The sequence below is a fragment of the Anomaloglossus baeobatrachus genome, chromosome 6, assembly GCF_048569485.1.
Source record: "Anomaloglossus baeobatrachus isolate aAnoBae1 chromosome 6, aAnoBae1.hap1, whole genome shotgun sequence".
Taxonomy (NCBI): Eukaryota; Metazoa; Chordata; class Amphibia; order Anura; family Aromobatidae; genus Anomaloglossus; species Anomaloglossus baeobatrachus.
Window position 1 is genome coordinate 37,950,745 of NC_134358.1, and position 9,739 is coordinate 37,960,483.

Below are 9,739 nucleotides of genomic sequence, written 5' to 3' on the forward strand. Positions count from 1 at the left end.
AAGGTCTTCAGTTCACCAGGCCTGGCTTTGGGACTTGTCTCCTGGCCAAGCTGCTCACTTTTCTTTCCACCGATTTTACCACACCCACTGCGACTGTTTGCTTTAAATCCCGGGCAGCAAAACGTCCTGCAAGTCAGAAAGCGTATAAAGCCAATGGTTATTACCAAGTATAATTAGACTGACAGCAACTTATACAATTAGACCTCGATGACCAAAATGTTGGCCACTGTACACCACTTCTAATGGGATCAAGGTCAAAACACAATAGCTTTATGTAAAAAAAAAAAAAAAAAAAAAACCTACCTAGAGGCGGGTAATCAAAAAACCTCTCCACAACGAAGGGTTTAATGGGTTTGAGGGTCACGATTGCTGCATCTCCAGACTTCAGTTGATATGGATGGTCCTCAAGCTTTTTGCCAGAACGACGATCGATCTTCTGCTGAAGCTCCGAGAACCGGCAGGTGATGTGGGCAGTGTGGCAGTCTATGACTGGAGAGTAGCCAGCTTTGATGAAGCCAGGGTGGTTCAGAATGATAACCTACCAAAACAAAAGTCATACCATTTAGCTAATTACATGAGCTACCCAGATTTTAAAGATAGTTTGGAAGATGTTGCCTACCTGAGCAGTGAAGCTGGTGGCTTCGGTTGGAGGATCACTCTTGGAGTTACCAGCAACATTTCCACGTTTTAGATTCTTCACAGCAATGTTCTTGACATTAAAGCCTATGTTATAGCCTGGAAATGCCGTCTGGAGGGGCTCATGGTGCATCTCTATAGACTTCACTTCAGCACTGAAGTTTGAAGGCGCAAAAGAGATAGTCATACCTGGCTTAAGGATCCCAGTCTCAACTTTACCCACAGGCACAGTGCCAATTCCTTAGAAGAAACATTGTAATTAGGATTAAAATCTTTTCAATCCTAATCTCAAAACTGTACCTAAACCTAGGTCATAGCTAAGCCAGAAATTAGCAGTTACCAAGCCACTTACCACCTATCTTGTAGACATCTTGCAGTGGCAGTCTTAAAGGTTTGTTGGCAGGCCGGACTGGAGGAACCAGGTTATCCATGACTTCAAGTAGAGACTGTCCTTTACTGAAGCCATCTTTTCGTTTCACTTTCCATCCTCTAAACCAACCCATCTGGTGAGAATACATGAAGTATTAATATGTGGATATTTGGCACCCAAGGAGTGTGGTGCATTTGATCATGCCCCAAGATACTGGTCAAGAAAGTCTATTTAGCTTAGAAAATAAGTGAATGTCACCTTTAACCATGGTTTTAATTACAAGGGTCAAAGTCTTTGCTAAAGCTCAAGAGGCATCAAGTTTTAGGTAGAGGGTATGGTTTGAGAAGTCACGTTTTGCCATCTTGTGGTCCATTGACCCCAACAGAGACTTACCTTCTGGCTTGGAGAAGAGATGTTCTCGCCAGTCCACCCAGACACTGGTACAAAGGGGATAGCATTTGGGTTGTAGCCAATCTTCTTTAGGTACATAGTCACATTTTTTACCACTTCATCAAACCTCTTCTCACTGTATGGAGGATCAGTCAGGTCCATCTTATTAACACATACAATGAGCTGCTTGACACCCATGGTGTAGGCCAGAAGAGCATGTTCCCTAGTTTGACCATTTCTGGATACCCCGGCTTCAAATTCACCTGTGGCTGCAGACACCACAAGAAGAGCCACATCAGCCTGAAATATAAAACGAACATTAGGGCATATAAATTTGTAAGACTCACTGTAGCCAAAAAGCAGACAGATGTCATCCAAGTAATGATGTAGCCTACATTGGGGAGGGGGGGGGGGGGAGGGAAGAGTATTAGCATTTGAGCCACCACATAATGGAGCACCTACCTGGGATGTGCCAGTGATCATGTTCTTGATAAAGTCTCTATGTCCCGGGGCATCAATTATAGTAATAGTGAACCTATTGGTCTGGAACTTCCATAGGGAGATGTCAATGGTTATTCCTCGCTCCCTCTCAGCCTTCAACTTGTCCAAGATCCATGCAAACTTGAAGGAGCTCTTGCCAATCTGAATGAGGACACAGTAATGACCATAGCTATTAGAAGATCATGCACCTAGACTGACTACATGGGCAACTTAGGAGGGGACACTTAGGACTTGCTTATGCAGCCCAAGAGTAAAGAAAAAAAAAAAAAAAAAAAAAGTCAAGGCAGAACCACCACTAGCTCGCTCGTGTCATGTACACAATGTGGACATCCATATTAAACAGGAGGGGCACCTACAGGAGATAATGCTGACAGCAGCATCATGACACCCATGTTCAGCTCATTACTAGAGGACTTGGGCAATAAACAGAGGGAATAGCCCTACCCAAGATGAGCAGCTCCTTACAAGATCTCTACTTGCAGTCATCCATCAAGATCTTGCAAGACTGCCATCCACTTTGGAGGAGAAAGTGTCCAATGTAGGATAGCAAACAAGCTTGGGAAGTGTAGTGGCCATTTTTAGCTTACAACTTGTTATACTAGTTTTGTAAATACAGCATTTACAGTACCAGCAAAATTTCAAAAGTCAAAAAACCACTCAAACAAAAAAAATAAATATTTGGACACATGGCCAAGACTATGTTCTCACATCACAACTAAGACAAGCATATTTAAAGTAGACCTTATCCATATGCACAGCATCCTTACACTTAACTGATGGTATGGTCAACTTAGCTCCACACAAGATAAGCACAACATGGTCACCTTAGCCCCACACCTCCATACTGACCTGACCAGCTGCAGCCTCCAATTTCTCCAGAGATCTGGGGTCAAATCCCCCACATTTGTAGATGAGGTGTCCAGTGGTGGTAGACTTTCCAGAGTCCACATGACCAATGATGACCACGTTCAGATGAGTCTTCCCCTTATCAGCCATTATTCCTCTTCTCAACCTCACAAAGCTCCTGCCTGTCTCCTTGTGTGGTAAGGACAGAACCCCTCAGCAGGATTATAAAGCCCCAGAGATATCACCTGGACTTGCCTCACCTGGTCCCATTTGGTTCTTCTGTGAGGGCCAGGTTCGCCTAATTAGGGCTCGTACCCTTAACCCATTCCATGCAACCAGGGTCCATGATAAGGCCTGTGTGATATTCCAGACCTACATGGACGTCTTTAGTGCTGCTGGAAGCCGTCATGGTGCCAGGTGACCACTTCTATGTCACTACAAGCTTTATCTACCTGGATTGATTTTACAGTGAGGTTTGGCCCCTTTTTCTTCTACAATTCAAATAGTGCAATTTTACTGTTTATACGCTTCAACAAACACAAATCAAGGTCATTTGGATGTTTTAACTGCAATTACTTCAAAAACCATGAAGAAATGCTGTATTTTTGCCATAATTTCAGGGAAAATACTTTGCAGTATTTATGAGAATAATCACAACGTTACCTCAAAATCTGAATAAAGGATATGTTCACAAAGAGGGGCTTTTAATACCGATTCTGTTAGAAAATCCACATGGAAAGTCTGCAAAACCACTAGCAACAAGCGTCACATTGATTACACATCATGCGATTCCCACCATCATGGCGTTTGGTATTTTTCTGTTAATAAAACACTTTATTTGCAGGAGTTTTATCATGGATTTTGATACAGGTTTTTACTGTGGAAATGTGCCAACAAGCTGTAAAGTAAATATAAAAAAAAACCAAAATAAAATATTAAGGCCATGTGCACGCGTTGAGTATTTGGAGAGTTATTACCTAAGGTTTGGAACAGAAATATGGGCACCACTTGTGTATTTTTCATCCACTCCTGGTTTTGGCTACAAATACTTAACATGTGCATGTGGCTATAAGTTATGTTCACATAGAATGTTTGTTTTGGGTTTTTTTTTATGTAGATTTTGGAGCAGGATCTGCTCCAAAATCCTCAAGGAAAACTGCTTCAGGGTATGTGTGCACGTTCTTTTTACCTGCTTTTTTGCTGCTTTTTGAACTTTGGTCAAAAACTCAGCTTTTCAAAGAAGCAACATGTCAATTGTTTTTGCCATTTGGGTTTTGCACTGCAAAGCTGAGTTTTTGACCAAAGTTCTGCCACAAAAAGGCAGCATTTTGAACAACATAGTGTGAACAAGAAACCCAAATTCCCATAGACTTTGCTTGAATAGAAGAACACATCCATTTTGGCATTAAACAGCGCAGAAGAAAAAGCAGCAAAAAAGCAGGTAAAAAGCAGGTAAAAAGCAACGTGCGCACATACCCTCAAGGTAGAGATGACTACTGTTTCGTTTGCTGCTTTTTCAACTGCCGCGTTTTAATGCCAAAATGGATGTGTTCTGCTTTTCAAGCATAGTCTATGGGAATTTGGGTTTCTTGTCCGCACTATGCTCTTGAAAATGCTGCCTTTTTGTGGCAGAAATTTGAGCAAAAACTCTGCTTTGCAGTTCAAAACGCAAATGGCAAAAACAAATGACATGTTGCTTCTTTAAAAAGCAGAGTTTTTGCTCAAATCTCTGCCACAAAAAGGCAGCATTTTGAACTGCATAGTGCGGTCTAGAAACCCAAATTCCTATAGACTATGCTTAAAAACCAAAACACATCCATTTTGGCATTAAAACGCTGCAGTTGAAAAAGCAGCAAAAAAGCAGGTAAAAAGCAAAGTGCGGACACAGCCTTAAGCTGCGTGCGCATGCTGCATTTTTTTTCCCCGTGTTTTTTGGTGCAGTTTTGGCACAAAAATACAATGTTTATTCTTCCCCCAGTAAAGTCAATTAGAATCCTGAAGTGTTTTGTGCACACGTTGCGTATTTTTTCCTTGCAGATTTGGTTGCAGAAAAAACTGCAGCGTGTCAACTCTTGGTGCATTTTTCTTGCATTTTTCAGCTCTTCTGCACGTTGACATGGCAAAAAAGTATCAATAAGCATCTTATTTTTTGGTGCATTTTTCTGCCACAAGGTGCAGAAAATTTGTAAAAACAAAAAGTGTGTGCACATACTCTTAGGCTATGTTCACACAGGGTGTTTTTGGTGCGGTTTTTAGCGCGGTTCTTGTTTTGGTTTTATACAAATCCATGCAAGTAAAACTCTGACAAAACAGTCCCAGCAAAGTCTATGGGATTCCAGAAATGTCATAATATAAATATATATATATATATATATATATATATATATATATATATATATATATATATATGCATACACATACACATATACATACATACACACACACACACCATTTTTTTCCTGTTTTGTCAAACACCTTGGTTTTTGGTCAGGTTTGGAAAGGATGAGTGTGTGAATTTTTTGGCTATGACCGCACTTTGCTTTTTACCTGCTTTTTTGTTGCTTTTTCAACTGCAGCGTTTTAATGCCAAAATGGATGTGTTCTGCTTTTCAAGCATAGTCTATGGGAATTTGGGTTTCTTGTCTGCACTATGCTGTTCAAAATGCTGCCTTTTTGTGGCAGAAATTTGGGCAAAAACTCTGCTTTTTAGGCTGGCGTCTCACATCGCGTGGCCACACACTCTCCTGACTGGAGCGGGTCAGCTGCTTGTATTTCTTTGCAGCTGAGACGCTCCTGTCCGGTAAGCTGCAGGCCATGTCGGGTGATGTGATGCAAGACTTGCACGAGTCTCTCACAAGTGTGACTCTGGCCTTAAGGTTGGAGTCACACTTGCCAGAAACTCATAGAAGTCTCGCATCGCATCACCCGACACGGCCACACACTCTCCTGACAGGAGCGGGTAAGCTGTATGTATTTTTATGCAGCTGAGACTCTGGCCTAAAGAAGCAACATGTCAATTGTTTTTGCAATTTGGGTTTTGAACTGCAAAGCTGAGTTTTTGCCCAAATTTCTGCCACAAAAAGGCAGCATTTTGAACTGCATAGTGCGGTCTAGAAACCCAAATTCCCATAGACTTTGCTTGAAAAGCAGAACACATCCATTTTGGCATTAAAACGCTGCAGTTGAAACGCAGCAAAAAAGCAGGTAAAAAGCAACGTGCGGACATAGCCTTTCAGTGGTTTTGACAACTTTTCCAAGTGTTTTTCACCCATTGAAAGCAATGAGAAGAAATCACACCAAAACCGCAGATAACCCCCAGGAGACTTCTGCCACAAGATCAGATTTTTATCAGGAAAACCCCACACCAAAATCGCCCTGTGTGAAGATAGCCCAAGTCTGTTTGTCCAGAGCTTTCTATAGGATAAAAATGGGTACTCTCGACCACTGTCCATCAGGTTTGTGCTTGCACGCTGCTTGTTTACCGATATAGGAAAGCGTCGCAGTCTGCACTTTCTTAGATCGGGAGATTATTGCAAAGAAACTTATGCGGTATCCATTTTTTTTTTTTTTTTTTTTTTCTACAATTTACCTCTATCTTGGATGGATACCACCTGTGCCCACTGTCAGGTACATACGGTACCTACTGAGCGTTTATTAGCAGACACATAATGTGTATCTAGCCTAAAGCATGTAAAAAAAAAACCCAAATCACATTATTTTGAAGACTTTTTTTTTTTTGTATTTGGGTTTTTAAGTTAGAAAAATCCATGTCAAAAAAATGAACATAAAATAGATTTTCATTTTTTTTTTTTTTTTTTTTTTTTTACATTTTTTATTTTTAGCTCTATACTTTCTGCATTTACTTATGCAGCGATAATACATAGTATGTGCGAGGTCACACATTGCAATGTTACTCTGTGATCTCACCTGTCGCTTGGGAATCTTCGCCTTAGGGCTCATCATCATCACCATCATCACATACGTGTATTATCAGGGACTTTTACGGAGAGAACACGTAGCCATTGTAGTCTATCTGGCCATTTACACGCCTTCGTAGTGATATGTCCGTCTATGATCCGAGTCACAGATTAAAAGCACACATAAAAGTCTCTAGGTCTGTGAAAATCATGGCCAGCACACGGACGCCATCACTGTCCCTGATAACATCACAAAAAAGGAGAAGCTTTGCAAATTTATTTTTTTAAGCACATGAGAAAATTACTAACCAAGCACTAATGAAATCTGATCCAAAACACTGATACAAATCTCTGTGCTTTTTGCATGAGAAAAGTCAGTGATGTCTGAATAAGCATAATAGTAAGGGTATGTTCACATGTTGCTTTTTTTGCTGTAGCAAAACCTGCGTTCTTAGCAGTAAAAAAAAAAGCTGCTTCCAAAAAGCAGGTTTTGCGGTGTGTGTTTTTTCTGCTTTTTTTAGCTGCCTTTTTGGTGTGTCATTTCACTATAGTACATCTTTAAATAACGTTAGTATCATTCGCTACAAAAGCAGCAAAAAAAAACTGAAAAAAAACCATAGCTTAATTTTTGCAATCTCATTGCTTTCAATGGTGAAAAAAGCTGAAAAAATGCTAAAAAAAAACGACATTCCTTCTATCAAAAACGCATTAATTAACCATTTAATTTAGGAAGAAAAAAGTGTGTATGTGTGTGTACAGGGATTTTCAATCTCAGAGCTTTTGCTTGTACCGTAAAAAGCATCTATTCATTTGCATAAAACTTATGAAAACAAAACATTCAGGGGAAAAAAACGCAACGTGTGAACACAGCCTGATCATTACAATTACACCTTAGGCTACTTTCACACTTGCGTTGAACGGTATCCGTTGCATTGCGTTGTGTAACGGATGCAACGGATGTGTTGCATATAGTGACACAACGGATGCAACGGATGCTGCAAAACAACGCAATTCGTTTTGATTTTTTTTTTTTTTTTTTTCCCGGTTTTACCAGCGGCAGACTATAGTGAACGATCAGCTGATCGTTCCCTGCAGCCGGCCGCTGGGTGATCAGCTGATTGCTCCCAGTAGCCGGCCGCCGGGTGATCAGCTGATCGCTCCCGCCCGCCGGGTGATCAGCTGATCGCTCCCGGCTGCCGGGTGATCAGCTGATCGCTCCCTGCAGCCGGCCGCCGGGTGATCAGCTGATCGCTGTCACTTGCCGGCGCCCGGGCATGCCGGCGGGCGGGCGCTCAGCTGAGCGCTGTGACTTGCCGGCGGCCGGGCATGCTGGTGGCCGGTCATTCAGCTGAGCGCTGTCGCTTGCCGACGGCCGGGCGCTCAGCTGAACGTTCGGCCACCGCGAGCCAAAATAAAGTTTGATTTAAAAAAAAAAAAAAAAAAAAAAAAAGAGCATGCGCAGTGAAATCCAGAGGATTCCGCTGCTCAAAATAACGTTACATGCTGCGTTCCTCCCGCTGGGCGGAAGCAACGGAGCGTCGCCCAGCGGAAGCAACGCAGCTCCTTTTGGTACAATCCGTCAACCATACAAGTCTATGGGAAACAGCGGAATCCGTTAACGGATTCCGCTGTTTCCCAAAAGGGCGGATTGTAACGGAAGGAAAATAACGCAAGTGTGAAAGTACCCTTACTGTGTGAAAAAGCTTTTTTTTTTTTTTTTTTTTGTTTCTTCTTGAAAAGGCAACACATAGCAGGTTAGCAGGTCCTGGGATCAGACACTATTGGGTATGTTTTCAAGAGAACTTTTTTTTTCCGGGCGGTCTAAAACTGCTCCCAATTGCACATTATGCTACCACGAATTGCAGCAGTTCTAGGCTATATGCGCATGCTGCAGTTTTTGTTGCTTTTTTGTCGCTTATTTTGGTGCAGTTTTGGTTGGTTGCATCCTGACCTGCGGGGCTGTGAGTCTTGTGCCCATGATCCAAGCTGCTGTCTCTCACTTGTGTTCTCCCTATGGAGAACGCTTGTGTCTCCGCAGCAAAGAATTGACATGCTTGCAACTCTGACAGCCACACCACATGTCAGTTAATGCTGCATGAAGTACACGCACAATGGGCTTGGGATTTCTAGAAATCTCATCCACTGTGCTTGTATTATACAACGCAGAGTTCTGGACGCAGCTGAAGCATGCTGCTTCCAAAACGCTGTGCTCCCTGATCGTGGGCACGCACTCTTAGGGGTACTTTGCACGCTGCGACATTGCTAGCCAATGCTAGCGATGCCGAGCGCGATAGTCCCCGCCCCCGTCGCACATGCCCCCTGACGAAGGTTCACACCGAAATGCGCATCGGGCGCATTACCATCACAGTGTTCACTATCCTCTAGGTAACGTAATATATGCTGGCTCGCGGTTAGCAGTGCACTTTATTTCTATCTTTGCACCATTGCATGAGTACCTTTTGATATATGGCTGTGTCTTCGGCACCTTTGTGTTATATGTACTGCAGTCTGACTGCGTCCTCGTTGGACATTTAAGGATATATATTGGTCCCGTATCTGACTGAAATCGTTTGCTGGAGTGCCTGTGAGACATTTGCTCTGACTGTATGGTGATAGGCTTCCTTGAGATATATCTCAATCAGTATGTATTTGTTTAGCGATTTTTCTTATGTACTCCTCCATGTGTTGTGGGGCCTATTTATACATAGACATGTGAACTCTGAGTTCCCTCGTGGTGGACTCATGTGTCCATAGAGTAATCCAGGATCCCCGACACATGTGCGTATGGAGGAATATTGCTGGTCCCTTATTTAAGTGCAACCAAGTGCTGGAGTGCCGATTAGACATGTGATGTGATTTCATAGTAGATAATTCTCTGAAGATATATTTCTATCTAGTATATATTTGCACGGTGATGTCTTATGTGCACTCCACTATCTGCCATGGTGATTTTTTGTATGCACATCTGATATGTGATTGCTGGGTCCTTTGATGGAGCAAGCAGTATTCCCTGACACATGTGATGTGTATGTTACACTGGGATATGGTCTATGATTAATCTGTTTGACCATAGAAAAAT

The 9,739-nt window shown here is 42.3% G+C and overlaps 1 protein-coding gene across 1 annotated transcript; it reads right to left on the reverse strand.

Moving 5' to 3' along the window:
• On the reverse strand, positions 1–2,893 carry LOC142244005 (elongation factor 1-alpha). Its single transcript, XM_075316191.1, has 7 exons — positions 2,747–2,893; positions 1,859–2,038; positions 1,400–1,696; positions 989–1,139; positions 620–876; positions 304–538; positions 1–126 (listed from the first exon to the last, which is right to left on the reverse strand). Exons 1-7 carry the CDS (start codon positions 2,891–2,893, stop codon positions 8–10), a joined length of 1,386 nt encoding a protein of 461 aa, XP_075172306.1. The 3' UTR covers positions 1–7.
• Between the last annotated feature and the right edge of the window lie 6,846 nt (positions 2,894–9,739).